General features: G+C 39.1%; 3 protein-coding genes across 5 annotated transcripts; 1 reads left to right on the top strand and 2 right to left on the bottom strand.

Annotated features, from left to right (window-relative positions):
• Positions 1–529: 529 nt before the first annotated feature.
• LOC128599738 (uncharacterized) lies at positions 530–5,890 on the bottom strand. 2 transcript variants are annotated; one of them, XM_053611661.1, is made up of 2 exons: positions 4,471–5,890; positions 530–1,718 (listed from the first exon to the last, which is right to left on the bottom strand). In XM_053611661.1, the coding sequence occupies exons 1-2, from the start codon at positions 5,659–5,661 to the stop codon at positions 1,692–1,694; spliced, it is 1,218 nt and encodes a 405-aa protein (XP_053467636.1). In that variant the 5' UTR covers positions 5,662–5,890; the 3' UTR covers positions 530–1,691. The 2 variants fall into 2 exon arrangements, with proteins under 2 accessions (XP_053467636.1, XP_053467635.1); XM_053611660.1 differs by lacking the exon at positions 530–1,718 and adding an exon at positions 1,726–2,203.
• On the bottom strand, positions 5,795–12,042 carry LOC128599408 (carcinoembryonic antigen-related cell adhesion molecule 5-like). Its single transcript, XM_053610944.1, has 9 exons — positions 11,832–12,042; positions 11,557–11,614; positions 9,394–9,738; positions 8,444–8,710; positions 6,629–6,913; positions 6,380–6,484; positions 6,237–6,298; positions 5,910–6,156; positions 5,795–5,808 (listed from the first exon to the last, which is right to left on the bottom strand). Exons 2-9 carry the CDS (start codon positions 11,597–11,599, stop codon positions 5,795–5,797), a joined length of 1,368 nt encoding a protein of 455 aa, XP_053466919.1. The 5' UTR covers positions 11,600–11,614; positions 11,832–12,042.
• A 4,649-nt stretch (positions 12,043–16,691) lies between these two features.
• Positions 16,692–26,061, top strand: LOC128599837 (uncharacterized). 2 transcript variants are annotated; one of them, XM_053611830.1, is made up of 6 exons: positions 16,692–17,030; positions 18,306–18,358; positions 18,549–18,878; positions 20,470–20,697; positions 23,096–23,207; positions 23,301–26,061. In XM_053611830.1, exons 2-6 carry the CDS (start codon positions 18,310–18,312, stop codon positions 23,392–23,394), a joined length of 813 nt encoding a protein of 270 aa, XP_053467805.1. In that variant the 5' UTR covers positions 16,692–17,030; positions 18,306–18,309; the 3' UTR covers positions 23,395–26,061. The 2 variants fall into 2 exon arrangements, with proteins under 2 accessions (XP_053467805.1, XP_053467804.1); XM_053611829.1 differs by having other exon boundaries at positions 16,693–17,024.
• The last annotated feature ends 3 nt before the right edge of the window (positions 26,062–26,064 follow it).

Genomic DNA, 26,064 nt, shown 5'->3' with positions numbered 1-26,064 from the left:
ATCCTTTTGTCATCCATTACAGTGGCAAACACCAAAGAGCGTTCAACACAAAAGATACAGATGGTTATTGACTTGCATAAAAAAAAAAATACATAAACAGTTGTTTCAGAATCAACTATTTGGAACTATTAAACCCCACTTCTAAAACAACAACCTGCTCAAAAGGGTTTCAAGAACACCATGACAAAAAAGAGCCGGTATAAAAGTCAAAACAGCCAAACTCATCGAAAAATATGGTTTTCAAATATTTTATTTTGTATTTTTGCTGAACCCCTGTAAAGATTGAAGGCATCGTGAATTCTGCTAAGTATAAGAATATTTCAGCCCCCAAAACCCTGGGATTCTCCTGTAATTTGGTCATGTGCCAATTCCCGAATCTTGAGAGAAGCAATAAAGAATACAGTATGTACAGTGCTGTGAAAAAGTATATGCCCCAATCGAGGGAAATCGTCACAAAAATCTTAATAGGTAAAAAAAAAAAAGCAACATATATATACTGAAAGAAACTATTAAATGGCGACGCACAGCACATTTTTCCTTGAGCTTTTATTACAGAACCATCTGTTAATCGACACAGAAATACAAAACACGTGTCCTTATGTGTCCTAGTGGCTCACCAAACAGAGGTCTGAAAATCCACAGACCAAAGTTCACGCCGAGATAAAGTAGAGGCAAAGAAAAAGCAAATGGACATCTTTCACATCCCATGTCCTTCCTCATTCAGTGAATTCATTTTTCTCCGGGGCAAATTTATTCTGCTGCTTTAGCTGACTAATTGAAAACATTGAAAATCACCTCTGCACACACTTTCATGAACGAGATCACTGTTTCCTAATGAAAGCTTAATATACATGATGATGACGATGATGTCACCCGTTTTATCAAACACTCTCTCTCTCTCTTCCACAAAATGACCCAAATAAAGTGCACTTTTTTTTACTGACCATATAGGGTTAAAAAAAAAAGAAAGAAAGAAAGAAAAAAAGACCTACTTTCATTTCCGTTTAATCCAATATTTAGATCAGAGGCTAGACACAACTCCATAATATGGAGATAATTTAATACTAAGTTATATAATATGACAAATGAATAAACAATATGTTTAAAATGTAAATAAAACAATAACATTTGTAATTAATCAGCCCGATCTCCTCAGCAAAAAAGAGCCAAGACAAATTATTACTTTGTTGTGCTTATTTTCAGAATCCAATTTCCCCAAGCCCTTCAAGATAACCTCCACCACTCCAAGTCATTAGCATTTTCCAAGTCATTAGCAATAAACAAATGTGCATAATAAATAAGAGCGTGTCCGTTTGGTGGCTCTCCTTCATAGTTAGCCGAGCGCTTCGTCCATGGAGACGCCGCTAATTGAGCAGCGTCAGTGGAGGCATCTGTGTACCAACTGCTGAATAAACGGCTGGGTAAGAAGGTGCTAAACAGGAAGAGCATTATTTAGCATTTAGCAGTTTCTTGAGGCTTGTCTGGGTTTTTCGGTTGGAAAAACCAGCTCAAATCCTGCACATCTCACTCTGCATTTTGTCCACTAATGAGTATGAACTTAGTCCAAACCAGCACAGTGTGCCTTGTAAATGGTCATTGCTTAAATACAAATGAATATTTAATTGTTTGGGTGTTTTTTTTTCCCTCCCCAGGTATGCATGATGCCTTATCAGAATGTGGACTGGATTGTCTCAGGGTCTGTGTCTACTTTTGTGGACCTGTTAAAAGATAAAAAAGACGGAAAGTTATTTATGTATATTCATGACAAACCCTAAGTAAATGGCTGCTCTTTATTGTCTTGCTATTAAGTGCCCAAAATTACTTATAATACTTAAAGAACACTACGAAATTGTTAGAATACTGATTACAGGACTCTGTAAATATTTAAGAACTAAAAGGTTCGATTCCCGGCCCATGTGACTCCACGTGCTGAAGTGTCCTTGGGCAAGACACTGAACCCCAAGTTGCTCTCGATGGCAAGCTAGCACCTTTCATGGAGACTCTGTCACCACAGTGGCTTAGTGGTTAGCACATCTACTTCGCACCTCCTGGGTTGGTATTTCGAATCCCACCTCCGCCCTGCGAGAGTCTTAATGTATTCTCCATGCTTTGAGGGTTTCCTCCAGGTACTGGCACCCCATCCAGGGTATCCTACGCCTTGTGCCCCAAGACCCCTGGGACATGCCCCAGGCTCCCCACGACCCTGTTTAGGATAAGCGGTACAGAAAATGGATGGATGGCTATTTATAGCTATGTAACATCTTTGAAACCAGCTAGTTCATGTTAACACTTATGTCATAACAGCTATAGGCATATATTCCCTAACCAGCTTCTCTTTTTTCTGTTTTGAAATTATTATTCTTTTTAACAAACAAATTGCAGCTATATTACCAAGCAAGCACAAAGCACAAAGCACAAAGTCGTCTGACCTGAAGACTTCCCCAGTTCTGAAAACTTTGAACAAACTGGTGACACTTCCCAAAATGTTCAATAGAAGTCTCCTTACTGAACACTTCACTATATCTTTATTTATCTGTCTATAGTCATCACAAAACTTGACTGGTTTGTTGGACTGCGTTGAGGAAGTTAAAATCTGGATGGCGGGTAACTTTTTGCAGCTCAATGGGTGCAAAACTGAAGTGTTGATACTAGGCGCTCATAGCTCGGCTTCAGCTAAAGCTCAGGATCCCTATCACTTAAAGTGCAGTTTCGCATAAAAAGAACCTAGGAGTCATGTTCGACACCTCTTTATTATTTGAAAAGCAAATCAGTGCTGTGCTTAGGGCGGGTTTTTCCATCTCAGAGTTATCTCTAAATTGAAGTCCTTCTTGTCAAGGAAGGACTTGGAGATTGTGATTCACACCCTTATCACATCAAGGCTTGACTATTGCGATGCGCTTTATGTCGGTCCCCCGCATTCGTCTCTTGGCAGGTTACAGCTGGTGCAAAATGCTGCTGCCAGATTTTTAAAGGGGACGACTAAGAAGAAGCACATCACACCAGTTCTCACGTCTCGTCAGTGGCTGGCGGTGAAGTTTCGTATAGATTTTAAGTTTGTCGATAAGGCCTTGGCTGGGCTTGCTCCCAAATATATCTGCGACCTCTTGTCTGCCTACTCACCATGGAGACAGTTGAGATCTTCTAATCTTCTTCTGTTAGCTGTTCCCCGCTCTAAATGTAAATCTAAGGGAGATCAGCTCCTTCCTTGTCTAGTTTTAAATCGGCTCTAAAAACGCACTTCTATTTTTTTTTTGTAGCATTTAATAGTGGCTACTGTCCTGAATTTGAGCACTGATTATTGTTTAGTGGATTTGTTGTTTTATTTGCTGAATCAGATCAACGTGAGCTTGCTAGCCAGGTATCCGATGTGCTATAAAGCGAGTGTGGCTTCTTTGGGATCTATTTCCACTTGCAAAGGAAAAATAAACAGAGCATTTGGCCATATTGTGACCAAAATACCAGTTACTCAATATTCATTTCTTGTTTATAGAAATGTTATTGCTAAGATATATATATTTAACAACACTTTTTTTTTTAATCCACAAAGGCTGCAGGTTTTCATTCCAACCAAACAGGAGCAACACTTGACTCCGCTTGTTTAAGTAGTTGTTCTTGGTTTTCAAGACTTTTAAATATATCTCCTGTTTGGCTGGGATCAAAACCTCCAGCCATATGAGTATGCGTCCTGTATTTTACTTTCAGCCAGTCACACCGGGGCACTGTAATACCTCTCATGTCCACCAGAGGTCACATTCATCAGAATTCTGACTACATTTTCATGGTGAATGAGTAATTCCACCTGTTGTTCATCTCTTCCTGATCCATTTAAGCCAGTGGTTCTCAAACGTTTTCAGTATGAGTCTCCCCTTTTGTTGCGTGCACCTCTTTATGGCGCCCTAGAGTCGATATACTATCTGCTGATGTACACTAGTATATCAATGGATGTCTCTGTTTGGTGTGTCTTAGTGTGCTGTGTACAATCGATTTAATTTTTTTTTATTAAAAAATAGTTCAAAGGTTGACAAACCTGACTTACATACATTCTTTTTTTTTTCTTTTTTTTTTAAATAATGTTTTAGAATTTCTATGTGCTCCCCTGGCGCCATCTGGCGGCCCCCCAGATTGAGAACCACTGATTTAAGCAATTCTAACAATCATTATGTGTGTTCATGGCCTAGCTTGATGAAATCTATGCTGGTTAGAATATTCACGTGACTCATGGGGCAGGAATACACTCTGGATGGGATGCTGGTCCATTTCAGGGTTCCAAGCCCAAACTCTTTCACATCTAGGAGCCTTTTAGAATAGCCAATCCACCTACCTATAGGAATGCCATAATATATGATGTTCATGCCTGGCTAAATAAAATCATAGTGAACCAAGATTTCTGGATCCCACTCTAGGCCTGAGTGAAGCTTTTGTTTCTTGAGCAAAACAATCTAGTAAGTCTTTCTGCAAGGTTATTCTCACCTGGCTCATATGTACTGGGAGGCCCTGTGGGTTGCCATGCCAATGCGCACTGGCATGCATGTGAGGATTCACTGGGTGTTTGTGTAGGTTGTTACGCATTGTTCTTGCATGCCTGGGCATGTTGGGAGGTCTATGTCCATGATGCACGACCACAGGCCGTCTCGTCACCTGAACCGGCTTTACAGCATGTGGTTTCTGTAAATGCTCTCGTGGTAGTGTTTTAAACTCTGCTAAGCGCAGAACTGGAGGGGGAATTGGAGCGACTTGACCAACCTGGTTGATCTGTTGAGTCTGAGCAGGTGTTGACAGAGTTCCAGGATGCAATGCAGCTTGGGTCTGTTGAATCCGGTTAACAAAGGGGCTGGGAGTCTGGATGGTGTGCTGCTGCAAAGCAGCCTGAGTTAGAATGAGGGCATTTGGAGCGGCAGCATTGCGAGGTGTTTGATCTGGATCAGCCTGACTGGTCAAATGTGTTGGTTGAGCAGTCTGCATTTGAATGTTTTGATGTTGAGGAATGGGAATGTCCATGTTGTCCATGCCATGTCTATGGGGTGTGATGTTCTGTGGAGCAGTCCGATGTTGACGGTCAGCACGTGGCTGAGCAATCACGTCAGGCTGCGTGACTCTTCTTGACACGTTCCGATCTGCTCGAGAGCGTCTCTGGGCAGCACTGTGAGCAAGCTGTCTCAGAAAGTTTCTTCTTGAAGCTCTGGAAATATTCCTCATCTGTTCATCCACAGGTGACCCCATGGGTCTTAGAGCTTGAACTGAATACTCACCCTCCGAATCCGATGAACTGTATCGCCGTGTTGAATTTTGAGATTCGTATCTGTCTACTTGAGGATTCGGATATGCGGGTGTACCATGCATACGGTCCCATGGCATCTGACGCGGGAGTATATTAGCATCTGAGAGCGAGGGTTGTGTACCTAGCTGTGTACTAGTCGGCTCTGAGTAAGGATACGTGTCTTCAGTATTCCGCCTAGACCGTGTCTGGTTGGTGACGCGGTGATCCACAGGTTGTTCGTTTCTTGAGGTACTACTGTGGGCAGGCCGTGCTGTATTACGGATGTTATCATTCCGAGGCTGTGGACTGGAGTGTGACCCACTGACATGACTGAGATTTGAGTGATTAGCGTTAGCAAGAATCTCCTGCTGGACAGTATTGCTTTGTTGATCATTATAGCGCATGGTGTTCGGGTTGGGTTGTCCTGAAGAAGGCGGCGGTGCATTGAGACTGACTTGAACGGTATGAGGTTGTGTGGTGGCATTTTGATGCTGTGGAAGTGTATTAAGGTTTATGAGGACTGTGTGAGGTCCTGACTCAGCGTGGCCAGTCTGTATGAGAATATTTGGGTTCTGTTGGCCCACTTGTTGGAATGAGCCAGTGTTGTGTCGATTTGAATTGCTATTCCGCTGGTAATCATGTAGGTGGGCACTGGAGTTGAGAGTGGCATTATTTGAGAGCATGTCAGTATTAAGATGGCCATTGGGCTGAATGGCACCGGTGTTGGACGTCCTGTTTTGCGTCAGTACATCATCGTTGTTGTTGTTGTTGTGTTGGCCACTGGCGTGTTGATTCTTTGAACGATTGAGTCGGTTATCGTTGTGCATCGGTGGGTCAGGCAGGTCACCCTGGCCAAGAAACCCAGGATTATCATGGCCATTCTGTGGAGCTGGAAGAACCTGAGAAAGGGAATCAAATCACACCGGTGACTTAAAATCATGTACCCATGTCAAACATATACGAGAGACTGTTTTCTTACCGTCAGCCTATTGTTCATGTTTTCCTTCCGCTGTTCAATGACTGTCCTGAGCCTCTGATCAGCTGCAACAGATGAAGCTAATCAGAGTCACTGAAGTCTAAAAATGCCATTCTCAATCGGACATCATGAAAGACGAGTTTTACCTTTTCGCTGACGTAGTATCAGTACGATGGCAACAATAATTAACACGAGCGCTACAAAGCAGGCGACAACAATTCCAGCAACTGCACCTACACTCAGACACGTACCTGTCATGGGGGAAAATGTAGTGTGTTTGAGTGTCCATTAAAAGAATGAAGGGGTAGTCACTGTTAGTCAGTAAAGTACAGAGAATGATAAAGAAAGGAAGAAAGAAAACAGCGTCACTAGAAAATCCAGTACCGAGAACTCACCCACAACGTTGAGGCTTATCTGCTGCTGCGACGTCTGTGTCGTGATGCTGTTACGAGCGGAGCATGTGTACTGCCCACTCTGATTGTTGGAGAAAATCTGCAAATTCAGCGTGCCACCATTTGCCTGGCTGGCTGTCAGAGGTAGGCCGTTGAATTGCCATGACAAGAGTGCAGGAGGCAGAGAGACAGACGTGCAGGTGAGCTGGACCGTCTGGCCAACGATGGCGTCTCCCCCACCGACACAACCAGAGGACGTTCTCGTCACCTGAGGGGTGTCCGGACCGTCTGAAGCAGACATAATATTATACATGTTAATAATTAACATAACAGAATATATGCTGCTTGATGTGTGTGACACAATACAATGTTTTTTATCATGATACTTAAAGACATTTGTATGATACATGAAATAGATTTGCTTTGAAACTGTTTACTTTAAAAACTGAGTTCAACTTTAACAATAGAAAAGTTTTTAACAGAGGGGAAAACATTTATTTAAATTAGTGCTGACATCTAGTCAGCTGCCTTCAATCAGAGTTGAGACTAATACAAAAATTGTTATGAATATTTTCAAAAGAGCATTATAAATAACAATATTTTAGCTGTTTTGAGGAATGTTTATATGGATCTAAAATGTATTGGAATATCCTTCAGCATAATTTTATGAATATCTATTAATGCCCAAAATTTCACGTAAAGATTAGTGAACAAAGTATGTAATAAACTCACAACTTGGCAAAATTATATTAGGTATTTTTAGTGAATATAAAATATTAGTGATATAAAAAAATTTAAATAAATGATTCAGATTTTTGAACACTAGATTATATATTTTTTTTATTATATATATATTAAAATTGTTATAATTATATATAAAAAAAAGACGTGCTGGTATAACTCTTTTTATCCCAATATAACCACAAGAATACACCATAATGATGCCTCAAAAGTTAAATATTAAGACTTTTCCATGGTTGAGAATGTTGCATAATAATACTAGTATGGTCAAAGTGCTGTACAGACTGAACAGACGTATAACAAGAAGGATATGCAAGTTGAGAAAGAGAGAGAGAGAGAGAGAGAGAGACATAATACAAAAGTTTAAAAGCAAACAATACAAAAGTTCCACGGGAAACGTTACAAAGTCGAGAGGAAAGCCGAACAAATATGAAGAGAGTAATCACGTGCAAGACGATTATTCTTGGGATTACTGCAGATTTGTCAGGCACCTTATATAAAGCAAGTATAAAGAATGAATCATAAGTACATACAAACCTTTTTAGCACCTCTCCAAGGCCCAGGAATGCTCCATAAAGTGAGCCAAGACAAATGTATTACAGTTAGCAACTGGCATTAATTAAAACTAATCTAATCAGCGCTTTTGAATGCTGTAATCTGATTGGTCAGAAGATGATTCAATTTCTGTAACAGCAGCTCTGACAAGAGTTTGGCGACTATGTTTATATTTATACATTATCGTTTCTGTAGTCACAGCAAATTCACTGGGATGTCCCACACTCATTAAGAATGTGTTGTAAATTACCAGAGAAAAACTTGTTCTGCGAACATTTCACGACATTAAATGCAACTACAAATGGATAAAAAAAATAAAAAGTACAACATGATGCGCTTTAATTTTTAAATAAATAAATAAGATTGCGAAATTGCTGTGATATATGGGGGGAATTATTCCTCAGGACATGCTGTTATAGTAACATACGTATAACAGCACTGCTCATTATTTTTCATTCTTTAGTTATGTAATATCCCACTGTGTGTTGAGTATCCCTATACTAATGACCATGTTAGACTCACAGTAAACAGTGAGGCTTGCCGTGGCAGTCATGCTGCTGACAGGGTTGCTGACGGTGCAGGTGTATTGACCGGCATCGCTCCTGTTCACTGGGTTGATAATCAGAGACCCAGCGTTGATGATAAAGCGAGGGTCTGAGGGAAGACTGGTGCTACCTTTACCCCATGTCACGCTGGTGCTGGTGCCTGAAGTCCAGCTGCAGGTTAAGGACGCGTTGCCGCCCTCTATAGTCACAGAAGGCACGAACAGGTTCACTCCTCCCACCGCAACTTAAAAAAATATATAAGTTTAATTTGTATGCATTTCTCATGCCATGAAAATATTTTAACACAATATTTTTTTTCCCAACATCACCCATCTATGTTGTGATTTAAAAAAAAAAAAAAAAAAAACATTTGACTAAGTATTTGTACAGTAACAGCTCTAAATCCTTATCTACTGTAAATACTTGTTCCACCCATCCGGTGTTTTGCAACAATGATTTCCTGAAAGTCCTTGAATGAGGCACGCGTTACGTCAGCGTTAAAACTTTTACAAATGTAACTAATGTAATGTTTAATACCAAAATGTAGTAATTAGAATTTTTTTTAACACATCATTTCATTTTGTAACTCTCAGGCTGAAGAGAAACTGGGTTGGGGGTCCAAATCCCGCCTCCACCCTTTGTGCGTGGAGTTTGCATGTTCTCTCCGTGCTTCGGGCGTTTCCTCCGGATTTACTCCGGTTTACTCAACCAGTACAAAGATATGCATTGTAGGCTGATTGGCATGTCCAAAAGTGTCCGTAGTGTGTGAGTGTGTGTGCGATTGTGCCCTGTAATGGGCTGGACCCATGCAAGGTTTCCCCCGCCTCGTGCCCCGAGCTCCATGGGATAGGATCCAGGCTTCCCGTGAGCCTGTGTAGGATAAGCGGTATAGAAAATGAATGGTCCATATTTAATACATTTTCTTACCGAAAACCGACAAGGTGACAGAGCGTGAGTTGCTGGCCAGTCCGGTGGGAGCGGACGGTGTTACCATGACTGTGTAGTTTCCAGCGTCACTGAGCTGACTGCTGCTGATTATTAGCTGGGTGGCACTGATGCTCACCCTGCCTTGGTACTGGGCAATCGGATTAAGCACAGCCTGGCTGTTGATCCACTGACCCAGAGTACCTCCTCCGGGAGCGAGCCATGTGATGGAGAAGATATTGGAGATGGTCTGCACTGTAAACACGGCATTGTTTCCTGCAGCCACCAGCACAGGGGAGCTCTGGAACTGAATGGGCACCGGGTCCTGGCATGACGTCAGAGGAAGCACTGAGGAAAAAGCATGATTTAGAGAAGAAGTCCCTTCAATTAGATACACCTTTTCTTATTTAATTAGTTTTTAAAAATTCACAAATTACAAGCACCTGCACAAAAAGCTGCTTTTTAATGATAGAAGTCTTACCTAGATAGACTTCAAAATTATATGGACACCTGACCATCATGCCCGTATGTGCTTGTCGAACATCCCATTCCAGATTTATTCCCCTTTTGCTGTTGGAATTAAGCTCTACTCTTCTGGGAAGGCTTTTCACTAGATTTTGGAGCGCGGCTGTGGGGATTTGCCGAATCAGCCACAAGAGCTTTAGTGAAGTAGGGCAAGGAGGACTGGCACGCAGTCAGCATTCCAATACATCCCAGAAGTGTTCAGTGTGGTTGAGTTCAGGGCTCTGAGTAGGCCACTCTAGTTCTTAAACTTCAACATTGGCAAATCGTGTCTTTATTGACCTTGCTTTGTGCACAGGGGTTGCTACTGCACACAGAGGCATACTAGACAATCAAGTGCTTCCAACTTTGTGGCTACAATTTGGGGAAGGCTCAAATATGGGTGTAATGGTCACGTGTCCACATACTTTTAGCCAAACAGTGTATGTTGGTTTTTAACACTGAGAAATAACTATGGTTTACAAAAGCAACATATGAATGAGTGTGTAATGACTTCAAATAAAAAGTTATCTGATATGAGCATGCGAAACTCATTAACCCGTAACCTGTGCAGTAACCCGGTATCAGTAACCCGGGGACCCAGGAGCTGTGAGGAGGCAATACTCCCTACTGCATCTACAGCCTACATTTATGTTTACTGTTTGGGTTCAGAAATAGATTTCACAACAAACCACATTGTTCAGAGAATAAATCTGGTCTAACAAGTTAAACGGGTTTTCTATTACTGCCTCAACGCACAGAGAAAGCTGACGAACAGCTTTAAGTATCAGTTAAAGGCATCACATGTTTGACTGGCATACACGATATGCATTACTTAAAATAGTATCGGTGCTGTTTTGTTGTAGGTTTTGCACAAAATACTACACACAGGTGACAAATTAAAGGGAAAAAAACGTAAAATGTCTTAGTAAGGTGTACAAATGCACCTTGGCATTAATTTGATACAAACGGTACTGGAGCAACTGAAGAAACTGACAGATAATTGCAGTGCACTTTAGACAAGCCACAGTTAGACTTGACATTCACAAAAACATTGTGTTTTCCTTCTTTTTTTGAAAGCTGTTAAATCTTGTCAGCATAGCAGTGCTGCTGAGAGTTTACGTTTACCTCATTTGGCTGATATTTTTATTCCAAACCAACTTACAAGTGGTCATTGGGGAAGCATTAGAAACGGAAGATGTGATCACACAGGACACATGTTAATATCAGGTGTGAAGCTCTGTGAGCCCTTTTGTAATGTGGAAGGGGGCAGGGTCACAGTGTAAGAGACCACACCCATCAAGTAAACTAGAAGAACACTTAGAAGAACTTCGAATAGATTTGCAGTGATGCTTCTCTCTATGGGGACAAACGAAGTGTGAAACTGGAGTGGGGTGGTGGGGGTGCAAACTTTTGCACATAACACTGTTGTTGTTGTTGTTGTTTTCCATTCACAAAGTAACTTTCACCAAGAGCATTTTCTTATTGTTCAGTGACTCAATCTAACATTTATCGACTGGTATTATATTGCAATACGTTAATATCACGATAACGATTAAAGCGATATATTATGCAACCCTGTTACGATTTTCAGCGTCTTTTGCGCACTTTACATCCGTGTTTTTAATTTTATATGTGTAAAAGGAGAACAGAAAAATTTCATACCTGCCAAAATTATGACCAGAAATGGACACAGCAGTATATTCATCTCAGTCTGTGCGATCTAATAAGTAAATAAATAAATTAATTAATTAATTAATTAATAAAAACACAGATTAGTTTCAATGCGTCCAGGAAATACTCTATTAAACCAGTTTATATACAAAATATCGTGTAAATATTCACAAAGCAACACTTTTCACTAATATTATAACTGTAATACTATTTTAATCATCGTTTTGATTAAAAATGATAATAATTATAAATGCTAGTGTACTCACTCTGTTCTGTTTTATTAGGCGTCATGTTTTGCTTACATCTGTGTTAAGAACCGCCACCATTTACACTAGGCTCAATAACAATTCACTCCCTATTGTATGTAAAGAGTGCTACATAGGGTGTGGAACGCTATTTTGTCATGCCCTATGTAGTGCACTTATGTAGGAGGTAGACCTGCGTTTGAGCGTTTCGGCACTTCCTGATTTTCCAGTTTGGTCTGAATGAACTAATAACACCTGTTATGAACAGTTTAGCTCTGAGGCTAAGTATACAGGTGCATCTCAAAAAATTTGAAAATGGAAAATGTGGAAAATGTGGAAAAGTCCCCCGCCCCCACCTCCCCCCCGTAATTGACTTCAAAAAGTGGAACTTTCATATATTTTAGATTCATTACACATAAACTGAAATAGACCAAGCCTTTAAAATAAATCAATCTTGTTGATTACGGATTACAGCTCATGGAAATCATAAATCCAGTATCTCAAAATATTATAATAAAAAATTTATGATAAGGAAATGTCGACCTTGTGAAAAGTATGTTAATTTATGCACTCGATACTTGGGCGGGGCTTTAATCATTTTGCACGAATTACTGCATCAATGCAGTGACATGGACGCAACCAGCCTGTGGCACTGCTGAGGTGTTCTGGAAGTCCAGGTTGCTTTGATAGCGGCCTTCAGCTCGTCACTAACTACACTAATGCTCTCAGAGCTGAATGGGAAAAATCCACAGCCACAGCCAAATCTTCTAGAAAGCCTTCCCGGAAGATTGGAGGTTATTGTAACAGCAAAAAAAAAAAAAAAAAGGGGTCTAAATATAGAATGGGATGTTGCAACACATATTGGTGTGATGCTCAGGTGTCCACAAACCTTTGGCCCTATAGTGTACCATCTGAAAAATGTATCAGATCTCTACAATATAATATTTTCAAGGCTAAACTTGTTAGAAATGCTAATTTAAAATTTAAGTGTCCATGGATCCTCACTTATGAGGAAAGATTCAAATACCTTTTACACAAAGATATGGGTCTACACAACAACAACAACAACAACAACAACAACAACAACAACAACAAAAAACCTTTGCATTTAAACTTGAAACTAGAAAAACTGGAAATATTTACCTGTACCTGTACGGAAATATGGTCTCTTTGAGACTTTGACTATGATACGTAACACCTATGATTACTATAAATAATACTCAGAAAGTAGTTTATGTTTTCATAGTTTGTCTCTATGGCAATATGTTGCTGACTCATTCCTCTGCTAGTTCTTTCATTAAAGCTTGTAAGACCAATATTAAAGCCGTTTACACTGGCTGTTGATTCATTTCTGCAATGACTACAAAGCTTCTTATGAAGTTTAAAGCTCCTGAGGATTTTACCCTTAAGGCAGGACGATCCTTAATACCAATAAGGATCGCTTGCATCTCAAGATGAAACAAGATGTTTCATCAGTAGAGTTAGTAAATTCAGTAAATTTTAGTAGAGATTGTAGGTATATATGCACTAATACCAACTTTACTAGAAAATTCGTAATAAGCCATCAATATTCAATGAAAGTTTCAACAGGAACTGTTTCTGCTAAACAAATATATCCACATACTAAACAAAACTACAAAACCAGTTTGCATTAAATACACAGCACCATGTAAAATACAGATAAATGTAATCAATATGCAAACTAGAAAACAACTTTTGCTTGGAAACTCAGTATACTGGGAATTCAGTATACTTATAGTCGGGTGCTTGTTGAAGAAGAGAGAACGGTTTTATTTTGACACCAAATGTTAGGAATTGATTATTGCTTTGTAATTAAATAGTGCGTATTATTTTCTGAGAACTTCGGTTACTGCACACAACCTTGGGGTAACCATGGACAATCAACTGACCTTTTCCTCTCACATTGCTAATCTGACACGCTGATGTCGATGTCACTCATGTCGATTTCGACAATGTTTATTCGTTAGCGGTTTCACGTTAATTATGAAACAGTATATAGTTTCTTAGTAGTTCTCCGGGAGGCATGAAAGAAATAGTAGTTATTGATTAGCTAATAGTGAACTACTGCGTTCAGCTCTCTGCTATTACTTACTAATTCGTTAATCAGAGTTTCTAGTTAGTTAATAGTAGTTACTAGAAAGTTAATATTGCGTTATTCATTTCTTCCTGCGTAGTTAATCGTTGACGACGGATCCGTATTCTAAAGTGTTGCCAATTCGAGTGAGTTTTTATTGAAATTTTACTGAAAGACATTGCAAAAAGAACATTATAAAGAATGGCCACTTTCATGATCAGCATCATCCAACTCAGTCTCTAATCATCTATGGTCACTCATGGCATTTGACAAACCAGAGCCTCATCATGATTTCTTCGGGTGAGTGATCTCTCTCAGCCCTTATATCAGTGGGGACGTAATCGCTGTTTGTTCTCTTGGCTAAGTTTTTTTTATTGGGGCATTTAAACAATTTAGAAACTTTGTGTGCTGTTGTCCGTACAGAACGTTACAACAAACTGAACTGATTAGGCTTATTTCCATGTCACTACACATGTAACTATTTACAAACCTGATCAAAACATGGCACAAGCATACCTTCACTGGAACGTTTTAGATATATTTAGGCAGACGGGCTACTGCCTTGATAGGAAATGGAGTCAGACACGGACGTGATATACTGCAGTGTGGTATTTTGTTAAGTGGTTAGAACGGGTGCAGACATAACAGAAAAATTCCCATCCAGTTTGTCCTCTAGGATCAAGGAACAGTGCATGAAGAATACTCCTTGCGAAGGCTAGTCATTAATCACAAGTTTCTTAACAGATCAGTCCAGTCTTTTAATGAAAATTATAAGCCTTGCAATAACGGACTGGAAAATACCCACAAATGCATCACTTACTTCACAAGAATTAGCGCATTAATGTTAAATGAGTTGCAATTTTTATGTCTGCAACTCCCAACCATAACTACCATGATGCTCAGCCCACATACTAACCACATGACTCCCGAGCACTTATCCTTTTCACAGCCATTTCAGTATGTGAAAATAAACGGTGTGAAAATAGTAATGTTGTTTTTTTTTTAAAAAATGTTAAACTAAAGTACATTTGTATGAAAATGTGTTAAATAGCCAAGCTAAAACCAATCACCTTGCCATCAATAAGTTTAAGGGTATTATAATTTTAGATGATTTTAAAGACCACAGTGGGTTGAGTTCTGTGGAGGTTGAAGGCATGTCTGTGTACTGTACTATGCAGACACATAAATTTTTTTTACAAAATGAAAAAGAAATTTGTAATAAATGGCGAGTTTTCAAAAGTTGTTTCCACCAGACTTCTATGCCTGGTGAAAGTTACCAGAGAGAAAGTTCAGTGAAGTCGCAGTAAACAATACATTTACAAAACATACCAAAACCAGTTTGCATGAAATATATAACACCAACTCATACATTGTATGGATAAACATCATCCTAGAAAACATTTAAACTACTTTTGCTTGAGGCTCAGTATGTTATAAGTTGTAAATCAGGTGTTTGTTGAAGCAGAGAGAACACGTCCATAATGACTACAATGGGTACTATTATCTAGAGAACAGGCTGATTAAAGATTTGTGTGGGGTTTTTTGTTTTTGTTTTTGTTTTTGAAAAAGAGAACACCAGAATTGTTTTCCGAGCAAAGGATCCAGGAGACCCACCAATATATTGGTAAGAACTCCTTTAATAAGCAGTTTAAACTTTATTTTTAAATGAGACAATAATAAAGATACTGTGTTGAAGGATTACAGTCGGCTACACTGATGATAAACGCCAAACATCATTCCTAAAAATGTTCACAATAGTATTGATATTTGATCGTATTGAGATACATTGAATAATTGGCATTTAGGCTGCAAGCAAGTGACTGTTTTATCAGCTAGATAAATTATCTGCCAGTTTATCAAGATAACCAGTTAAACCAGCACCATACATGCACTAACCAACAAAACCCCACATTGTACCGCTATAGAATTCTGTGTGGGCTTAGATATTTATTTACTAGGAGCAATTCTTTTTCTCCTGAAAATGATTTGAGATAACTTGCATATAGAAGCTATCAAACGCAGAATACCTGACTTGATTTCTCTGTTTTCACTCTTCACCATTCAACAAGTCACAATGATCTGGCTGGATCTCAGCAGTTTGGTTTTGACCGTGTACAGCATCACATTGATCGCAGGTCTTCCAGGCAACCTGCTGTCCCTCTACGCCTTCATTCAAAAAGTGAAACAAGAGGCCAAACCAACTGACATGCTCCTTCTCAGCCTCAACATCTCAGATTTGATTTTCCTCTTTTTCCTCCCCATTGGCATTAAAGAAGCACCTGATTTGGAATGGAACATGAGCTTCTTCCTCTGTCCACTATCAACTTACATCTTCTTGGTAAACATCTATAATAGCACCCTACTCTTAACAGCTGTTAGTGTGGATCGCTATCTGGGAGTGGCCTTTGCCATCAAGTACAAACTCAAGCAACATCCTCGATTTGCTGTGATTATCAGTGTCATAATTTATATATACATAATTTATATATTAGTATACATGACACGATGCGTAATCGGATTGTTTGGTGTGATCCCTTGTGTTGAGCATCACATCTTGTAATAATCGAGTGCTGTGTCCCTTTAAGACCAGCAGGGGCGCGTGACCGCGATATCCTGCGCTCGCGCTGCCTGTGTGCGAGTCTGCACCGTGGTAATGCTCAGCGTAATTAATAAAAAAAAATTTTAAAAACAACGTAAAATGTGTATTAACTGAAACTATTCAGTGAAAAGTGCTTCTGTCTGCTACATGTACGATTCAGACGTGTGTTTATTCGAGCAAACACAACAGAAACAAAAAGTGCCCGGTATTAGGGCTGTGTTTTTAACTCCTCCCCTCCCCCACTATAAACGTCCCGAAGCAATTGAAGGCACCTGTTCAAAGGACAGCAATGTGATACTGAGTCGAGTCAGTGTTTCACTTTGGAGTTTTCTTTTCTATTTTTTTTTTGTTTTTTTGAGGTAATATTTCGAGTTTATATTTAATTTGGTTTTTTTTTTCCTTCCCAGTGTATGATTTATTTATTTATTTTTGTAACTGAACACGCAGAAAGGAATGTGTCATGACAACTGGCTCCACCTTCTAGGTCAGTGCTAACAGGAGACGGTTCAGGATACTGGAGGTTTGTGTGAGACTTTCTATTAAATACTTCTTTCCTTTCTTGAGTAACTTTTTTTTAAACCAGGGGATTTCTCATCAGGATTTGGTAATGTGTTGTAGATTACAGAGCAAAGTTTACTTTATCAGGTGTCAAGGTCAGAGCAAAACAACTTTATGTACAAAGTGAGGACAGTAGTTGTATTGTCTTTGGTTTTAACAGAGTGCCTGGTGATGATTGATTACATGAGGGGGAATAATTTAACTAGATATAAACATAAATGGAAAAATCCATAGCGCATGGAAGTGTTGGACCAAAAGCTTAAAATGAATAAATAAATAACAAGGATTTATTTTTTCTGGTTTGTAATGTGTGTTGTAAATGATTTAAAATATGGAACACGTGGTTGTGACATGATTATGAGTTAATGCTGTATCTCTGTTGAAACGGTTATTAAACAGATCAAATGTAGATCAAAGCGACAAATGGTAATAGACAAGCAAAAAATAACCACCCATGGACTCTGTTAAAAATGTAAATTTTTAATAACCTGTAAATATACATACAGTATCTCACAAAAGTGAGTACACCCCTCACATTTTTGTAGATATTTGATTATATCTTTTAATGTGACATTACTGAAGAAATGACACTTTGCTACAAAGTAGTGAGTGTACAGCTTGTGTAACAGTGTAAATTTGCTGTCCCCTTAAAATAACTCAACACACAGCCATTAATGTCTAAACCGCTGGCAACAAAAGTGAGTACACCCCTAAGTGAAAATGTCCAAATTGGGCCCAATTAGCCATTTTCCCCTCCCCGGTGTCATGTGACTTGTTAGTGTTACAAGGTCTCAGGTGTGAATGGGGAGCAGGTGTGTTAAATTTGGTGTCATCGCTCTCACACTCTTTCATACTGGTCACTGGAAGTTCAACATGGCACCTCATGGTGAAGAACCTCTCTGAGGGGGGAAAAAACGAATTGTTGCTGTACATAAAGATGGCCTAGGCTATAAGAAGATTGACAGGGGATTTGCTGTCCCCTCAAAATAAGTGTATATTTGTATAATGTGAGATTGGTTTTATGAGATGTTTGATGTAAATGATATAAACGTGCAAGATGTATGTAATGTGAAGTAAATCTTTTAAATAAAGGTTGATTTAAATAATGGAAATAATTTAACAGCAAAGTGTTGAGTAGCTCAAAATGATCAGACTTCTTTTATTCTGCTAAATTGTTATAAACAATAGCACACCTGGCTCTACTATTTATAACCTGTTGTTTGTATTCTTCTGAATTCAACAGAACAATGAGGTTTTTCCAGCTTTGGTTGACTGTATGGTTGTATACCATTGTGGGTAAGTGACTGTGCTGTTTCTAGTTTTGGAAAGCAGAATATGACTCATGCAGTTAACTTTGACTTAATGCTAGGTTGGTTGCTTGTTATATTCTAGAGCAGTGCCTTAAACTGGCTGCTGATTACACAAACACGATAATTTAAACAAACAAACAAACTGCAGCAACATCCTGTGTGTACTCCCTTTCTAGGCCTGCACATGTCTGTGAGTATAAGTGTGACGTTTCCAAACAAGGAGCCTTTAAACATAGCACTGGGCAGGACTCTGGTTCTGGAAGCTCAGTATCAACTCCAGCAAGGTGATAAGATTATATTAAGAACATGGGAACGTAAGAACAGCGACGGGGAAGTCAGAGTGGCTGATGGCGACGAAACACATAACAACAGGACATTTGTGGAGAAGAACGGAGCTCTGTTACGGATAAACGGAGTCACAGACAGCGATTACGGACTCTATAAATTTACAGTCACAGTTGCCAACGGAGACCAAGTGTCGGATTCTCGTAACGTGCTAAAAATAAGTAAGTGACCTATGGGTTTATTTTATCCATGATTATGGCTGGTGGTAATATTAGATGAGAGGCTAATTAACGAGGCTTGATAATGATGCACTGTTAGGGTTGAGCAATTACACACATCATTGTATTTCACATACGCCTTCTTAATCACTGCTGCTGACTGTGTGTTCTGGATGTTTCTGAAAAGTATCAGAATAAATGGAGGTCAAATCGTAGGGGCGTTTCACTTGACACGGATGTCGCTGTTCGGGTGCATGAATCCACAGTCTGGGCTAGAAAGAAATCAGCCCCGCTTCTTCATACCATTCTTTGTGGTTTACTTGCAGGCATTAGTGGTGCTTGGTTCCTAAAAGTCCAAAATAATCCATTTAAGGTATTTGCTAACAAATAGTCTAATTTGGAGGCCAAAAATGATGCCCTTAAATGTTGGACAGACGCCTAGTCCTGCTTTTTATCTTTGCGTGCCAGAGTGGGCACAAACCTGCTTTTTATCTTTGAACTACAGAGTGGGCACAAACCTCCTTTTTATCTTTCCACTATAGAGTGGGCGTAGCCCTGCTGGCTCTGTTCTGTTATTATTTAATCTATGTCAGTCGTTGAGAAAGAGCACCTTATTTGCCTTATGTAAATGCCTGAAAAATCTACCCAGTCAGCAAGGTAAGAGCATGAAGTAAGATCTGGCTTGTTGTAGGGATGAAACGATTACCGGTTTCCCAATAAACCACGATAAAATTCCCCGACGGTTAGTATTACCGTGTCACATTTAATGATCATTAAAACCGTGAGCCGAATGAGTCAGTCAGCACAGATCAACAGGAGTCGGATTTCATTAATCACGTGATGAAAGTGAGGCGAGCTGGCTGACAAGACGATGGCGGCAGATTTGGTTTAAATATAAGCGAGTTTGTCATTGTACTGTTTTGTTGTTGTTGTTGTGTTTTTCATTAAGAATAATAGTGAACCCACCATTCTAGCAATTAGTGCCCCCGCTAATTCAAAAGTGAAATGTACGTAGCCGCACGGGCATTCGTAAGCGAAGGGGAAAAGAGGGAAAAGTGCCAAAGCCCCCTTTCGCAACAACTTTCTTCTGGCAAGCTCTGCAGACAGGGTTTCCATCTTCTATTAAGTTTCCCTCAGCGTTCTTATAAGATCCAAAATATGACCACTCTTCGGATTTGGTCCTCTTGGAAGGTTGGAGATTCTCCCGAGCGCCGTTGCTGCCTTCCGCCACGTTCCCTAACTGAACAAAACGATCGCAGCAAGCCTAGTGACAACCATCCGTCACTTTATAGTCAAATATACGACCTGTTTAAATGATTTCAGTGTGTGTATCAGTGCTCTTTGTACATTTTCAGCACATTTTAACAATACCATGATAATACTGATGACCGTGATAGTTTTGGTCACGATAATCGTGATATGAAAATTTTCATACAGTCACATCTCTACCTTGCTGTTAAAGGAGAAAGGCATCAAAAAGATGAATTTGCTTGGTGCAACACATTACAGGCCACTCCATAACAAGACGACACATTCAACCCCCTTTTTTATGATGTTTTCTTTAATACCCATTGTTCTTTCTCCATCTACACAGCAAATCCTCCAAAAGCTTCTCTTTCCATGAAATGTAGCACCCTGAGTGAGGGGGCACAGTGGGACAGTCCTGTGTTTTCATGGCAAGTCGATGGCGTCAGCATCACCAATCAGACTGGTGAGATATCCGCAGATGGCAGCACGCTCCTCTTGAGAAATCTGGGCCAAAACTACACCTGCATTACGGACAGCAGCCAAGGGTTGAGCAAAGTCCAAGTGAGCAGTAAAGGTACAATCTTAAACACTCTGAGCTGGTATTTGTTTTTCTTAAACACACCCTGTGTTTTGAAACTGCTTGTTGACTTCCCTTTTTCCCCATTTTCCCTATGGTTGAATCCATGGTGACAGTTTAAAAAAAAAAAAAAAAACTTGTTAGATGAGCCCGAGGGATCAAGTCTAACTACAGAGCCTAAGGGAGAATGCACTGTGATCTCTGACCTGATTTGCTTTGCAAAAATCCCAGACACAAGTGGATTTAGCATGCGAGTTCTAGAGCTGAAGTCATTAGATTCAATCCATCACTGGAATTGTTTAGAAAGAAAATGATGTACAGTACTGTGCAAAAGTTTGAGGCACATGCAAAGATGTCTTCAAAATAATGAAATGAAATGTTTCTACATTAAAAGAAATACCGTAAAGAGCAGTAAACGGTAGTAAATGAAACAAAGTCGATATTTAGTGTGACAGAAAAAATACAAATAGTAGTCTCCTGTACAATTTGTACAGTTTTATAAGGGAATTAACTGGTAGGTTTTATTGAGTACACGTAATATGCAGCTTTCTTTAATGACATAAACATTTTTCTGTAACATTTCATTTTGTGCTAGAAAACTAATGTTTGCGAATCTAAAATGTTAAAAATAAATAAATAAATAAAAATCTAGAACAGTTTGTACTAAAATAATAGGGTGACTAAAAGTTTTGCACAGTACTGTATGTTGGACTTGGTACTGTGCAAAAGTCATGTGCAACTGGACCGTAACTATAAGACCAAAGTAGATGAATAAATAAGCTTTAGCGATTCAGTGAAATTAATTATTACCCACATTACTGCCTCATAACTCAAGACTCCTGCTGAGCTTTTAATAATACTGTCTCTGTGGCGTGGGAAATGTTCTCAAGGTGTCCTTGAATGGACTTGCGCCTCGTCCAGTGTGCTTCAGAGATGAGCTTCTGCTCCACCATGACCTTGACCAGGATAAAATACTTGCTGAAGATGAATGAATTATCTACTGTATTCCAAATAGATATAGAAAGCTTCAAACGGTTGGCTGTAATAGAAAGCTGTAATGGCTCTGTTGCACAAAGTCATGTAGGAACACGTTGAGCCATGGAGTGCGTGGAAGGAAGATGCAAATCGACCTGTGGCTTTTTGAACAAACTGCAGAGTGTAATGAACTCTGGCTTTAGGCGTAGTCAAAGCTTTTTCTTTTATTATTATTTATTAGCTCTATTTTAACATATGTTTTAGATTATATAAACATGTGCTGAGGTTTGGGGGAATTTACTTTAACAAAAACCACAAAAGAGAAAGCATGAACTAAAGAAAGCTCAAAGAATCATTAATTCTTTTTCATTTTCTGTTTTATTGTGGGTTGGGTTAGGTCCCATTGGAACTGCACACACATTCACTGACTCCGCTAATCCAGCTACTGACGTGTTTTTTGAAAGGTCGAGGAAATTGGGGAGCTCAGAGGAAACCCGTGTGATCACATGGAGAAACTCCAAACGGACAGTAACCCGAGCTCAGGCTCGAACCGGAGACCCTGAGGAACACAAGCACTAGCACGATAAAGTACCTTACTGACATGAGATATGACCGTGAACTAACACTGGCACTGTTATTAGAGACCGTTCTGAAACTAGAGACTGTTCTATAGCCTGTAAGTAAAAACCAGTTTTGTCTGTAACCGGATGCTCCACTGCTGCCTGCCAGATGATAACCTGGATGACTGTTGCCATTTGGTGAATCTTCATCAGGCAACGTTGACCAGTAAATCACCTGAATCCTGAAAGTTTGCTACTTGTGAGGATCGCGGCTGTTCTCAACTGTCACACATATGCTGGCACTTGGATAGCGAGCTAATACCGAGCTTCAAAATAGCCTGCAAAGTCCTCTTGATAACATATTAATATAACAGTCCCTCCAGGATTTTACAATCGCAGAAATTAACACAAAATCGATCAACTTGCGTCTTGTCGTTTTGAAAAACTGCGCCATATGACGTCATCACAGCGCAAATTTAGCCAAAGCCCTCTTCTAATCACATGCGTGGAACATGAGTACGGCTAAAAGGTCTTATTTACCAACAAACATCACTGTGAAAGAACCAATTTTGCGCAATTTTTGAAAGACGGATTTCAAGAATTAATTAGCACTGTGGTATGAAGCTGACTAGCATTAACATTACATTAAACAAGCTAGATGGTGTTGCAACACGGTGCTCTCTATGAAGTGAAATTTCTTAACGTGAACATCTAGGTTGCAAATAACGCCATTAAAGGGAGCTAGCTGGTGAACGTTACGGAAAGTTTGCTGCCGCTAATGCAGCTAAAATTTGATTAGGTCGGTAGGATTGTGAAGAATGCTAAATAATGTAACTGTTAACCACTGTTTTATTCTCTAGCGCCCGACCCACAGCCAGATCCATTACCGGACCCGAGTCTAAACGGATGTTATAGTGTTGTATGGGTTGTGTTTGCAGTCCTTGAATTAATAATCATCGCTGTTTTGATTGGGTAAGCTCAGACAAATATTTTATTAATTAATTACATTTTACATTTAAGTTGACTCGTGTCTGGAATAAATGTTTTGTTTGTTTTTTTTAATAGGTTGTACTGCTATAAGAAGCATACTTCTTCTAAGGAAGATAGTGGCTATAGGGATGCTACAGGGACCTCGCTTTCACTAAAGAGCAATCCTTAAGTAGTGTACTGCTTAAGGCTACTGAGCACTTCTATTAATTTAAATGTATTCCCTATGCTATTTAATTTAGAAACAGATTATTTATATCGGAGAACATTCATCGATGCTCAAGAAGGCTACACAATACATGAAGATCCCCGGGGTGTAAACTTTTGAACAGGATGATTGGTGTAAATTTTGTTTAACGATCTTTTGGGGGTTTTTTTTGTTTTTGTTTTTGTTTTTTTGATTTAGTACTACTGTTCAGATGCTATAAGATATATTTAAATGTTCATGAAGGATTAAATCATTTCGAAGTTTGCTGTAAAAATAGTCTGTCCATATTGGTGATTGTGCTTCGAGTACAGTATTGAGGTGACCGAAACAACACTGTACAGTTTCCCAATACTAAAGGGAGGGTGTTTTTTTAGTGTGTCAGGAAATGAGTCAGCACTTGATAAAGAGGGTGGTGGCACATGCACATCGGGGGACTTGAAACGGAAACACAGCTTGTGACTGTTCAGGAGAAGGATAAAGGAAGTCCCTGAATAATCAGTCCTATTGTTTTCTACAGCACACTGGTTTTTAACACTGTTCTAGGCTATATATTCTAGCATTTTTATTATTATTTATTTTGCTTAAATTTTACACATTCCTTAAAATTAAAAAGTCCAGATAGAATAGTTTTTTTTGTTTGTTTGTTTGTTTGTTTGTTTGTTTTTTTTAAATGAATAAATCTTTTTGACTTTTTATTTTGGACACACTGACGTATAGAGCACTGTAATTCCGCACTTGTAGCACTTAAGCGTATATTCTGATACTGCTAATGCTAACACTGTTTATCCTCTAACTCCTCTAAGTGCATCTTCCTTTACTGGCATAATTTATTTAGTCCCGTTATTATCCGAGAGCAGCCAGGAAATATAATGAATCATTCAGTGTAAAGGTATAGGTCTTACGTTAGTAGATGGTGTGAAATATTAAAATGCTCTGACACTAAATTAAAACGTGGTATAAGATGACCTTTGCACAGCGATGAGTCTAAAATGTTTTTTTTTTTTTTCTTTTGTGTGTCAAAAGCCGTCCTTTCTTACACTCCCGTAACTTCCAGTTTAACTAGTGTGAAAGTTCTAAAGTGCAAATGTAATGAATAACGGTCTACTATACTTCAGTTCTAACATGTACATGAGTCTTATAGTTGTGCCCAAAAGTTTGCATACCCCTTGCAGAATCTGCAAAATCTTTTTACTTTTAACAAAATAAGAGCGACCGTAAAAATCCCATGTTCATAAATAAATAAATAATTTACTACTATCCCGAATAAGCTATTTCACATAACAGATGTTTGCATGAAGTCCACAAGACAGATTATTCAGAAAAATCCACCAGGTCCTGCACGTTCTTTGCTTTTCCAGCATCTTCTGCATATCTGACCCCTTTCCAGCAGCGGCTATATGATAGTCAGATCCATCTTTTCACACTGAGGGACTCGTACACGACTATTACAAAAGGTGCTATTCACTATTCACCGATGCTCAAGAAGGTAACAGGATACATTAAGAGCCAGTGGGTGTAAAGTTTTGAACAGGATGATCAAGCTTATTCAGGACCGTACTAAATAAAAATAAAAAAACATGGGATTTTTATGATTGCTCTTATTTTGTTAACAGTGTTAAGACTGAGCAGATTCTGCAGGGGGTATGCAAACTTTTGGGCGGAACTGTAAGTGTTTCAAAGAAACAAATGTCATAAATAATTCACTACACGTTCATCTTTGTGATGTATTTTTATGAATAGAAGTATACTGTGTATCTATGGATATAATGTCAAATATATGGGTAATATTTGATAGTATCAAACTACATGCTTTGTGATCTTTTCCTTAGTATTATGATGATTATTATATCTTTTTTTTTTTTTTTTTTTAACCAATCTTATACTGAAAGGCCCGGTGTGGCTGCATTTTTTTCATGCCAAGCAAATAGAAGCCACACCATGGATCACAGATGGGATAAGATTCTCATGCTGTGTTTTTTCCTTTCTCATTTAAAACAAAAGGTTCTACTTTGATCTCAGCTGTCCATCGATCATTCTTACAATAGTCTTCTGCCTTTTCCACGTGCTCTTTGGCAAACAGCAGACGGGCAGCAACGTTCTTTTTGGAGGGCTGCAGTTTTCTCCTTGTAACCCTGCCAAGCACACTGAGCACAGGTTGAGCAATTATGGAGAGGGTAACAATGGTCATGAATTTCCTCCATGTGTAAACACATCTGTCTGGCTGATGGACTCTTTAGAGATGGTTTTGTAACTTTTTCCAGCCTGATGTGCAACAACATGTTTTATTATTATTATTATTATTATTTTTTCCCTGAGGTCCTCAGAATTCCCCTTTGTTTGTGCCATGATACATTTCCATGACCACATGTGAAGATCAGACTTTAATAGATCCTTATTCTTTAAATAAAACTAGACACTCACCCACTCCTGACCTCACATGTTTTAATTGGGTTCTCTTTGTCTACTTTTAGGACTTGTGTGAAAATCTGATGATTGTTTTGGGTTGTATTCATGCAGAAATAGAGAACATTCTAATATGGGGTTAGAAATGTTTCATAATTCCAAATAATGAGATTACAATCCACAAATAAATGTAGTGAGATTTACAAAGATTAAACAAATTCACAAATGCAT

The sequence above is a fragment of the Ictalurus furcatus genome, chromosome 23, assembly GCF_023375685.1.
Source record: "Ictalurus furcatus strain D&B chromosome 23, Billie_1.0, whole genome shotgun sequence".
NCBI lineage: Eukaryota > Metazoa > Chordata > Actinopteri > Siluriformes > Ictaluridae > Ictalurus > Ictalurus furcatus.
This window is presented reverse-complemented; position numbering and strand designations above follow the sequence as displayed.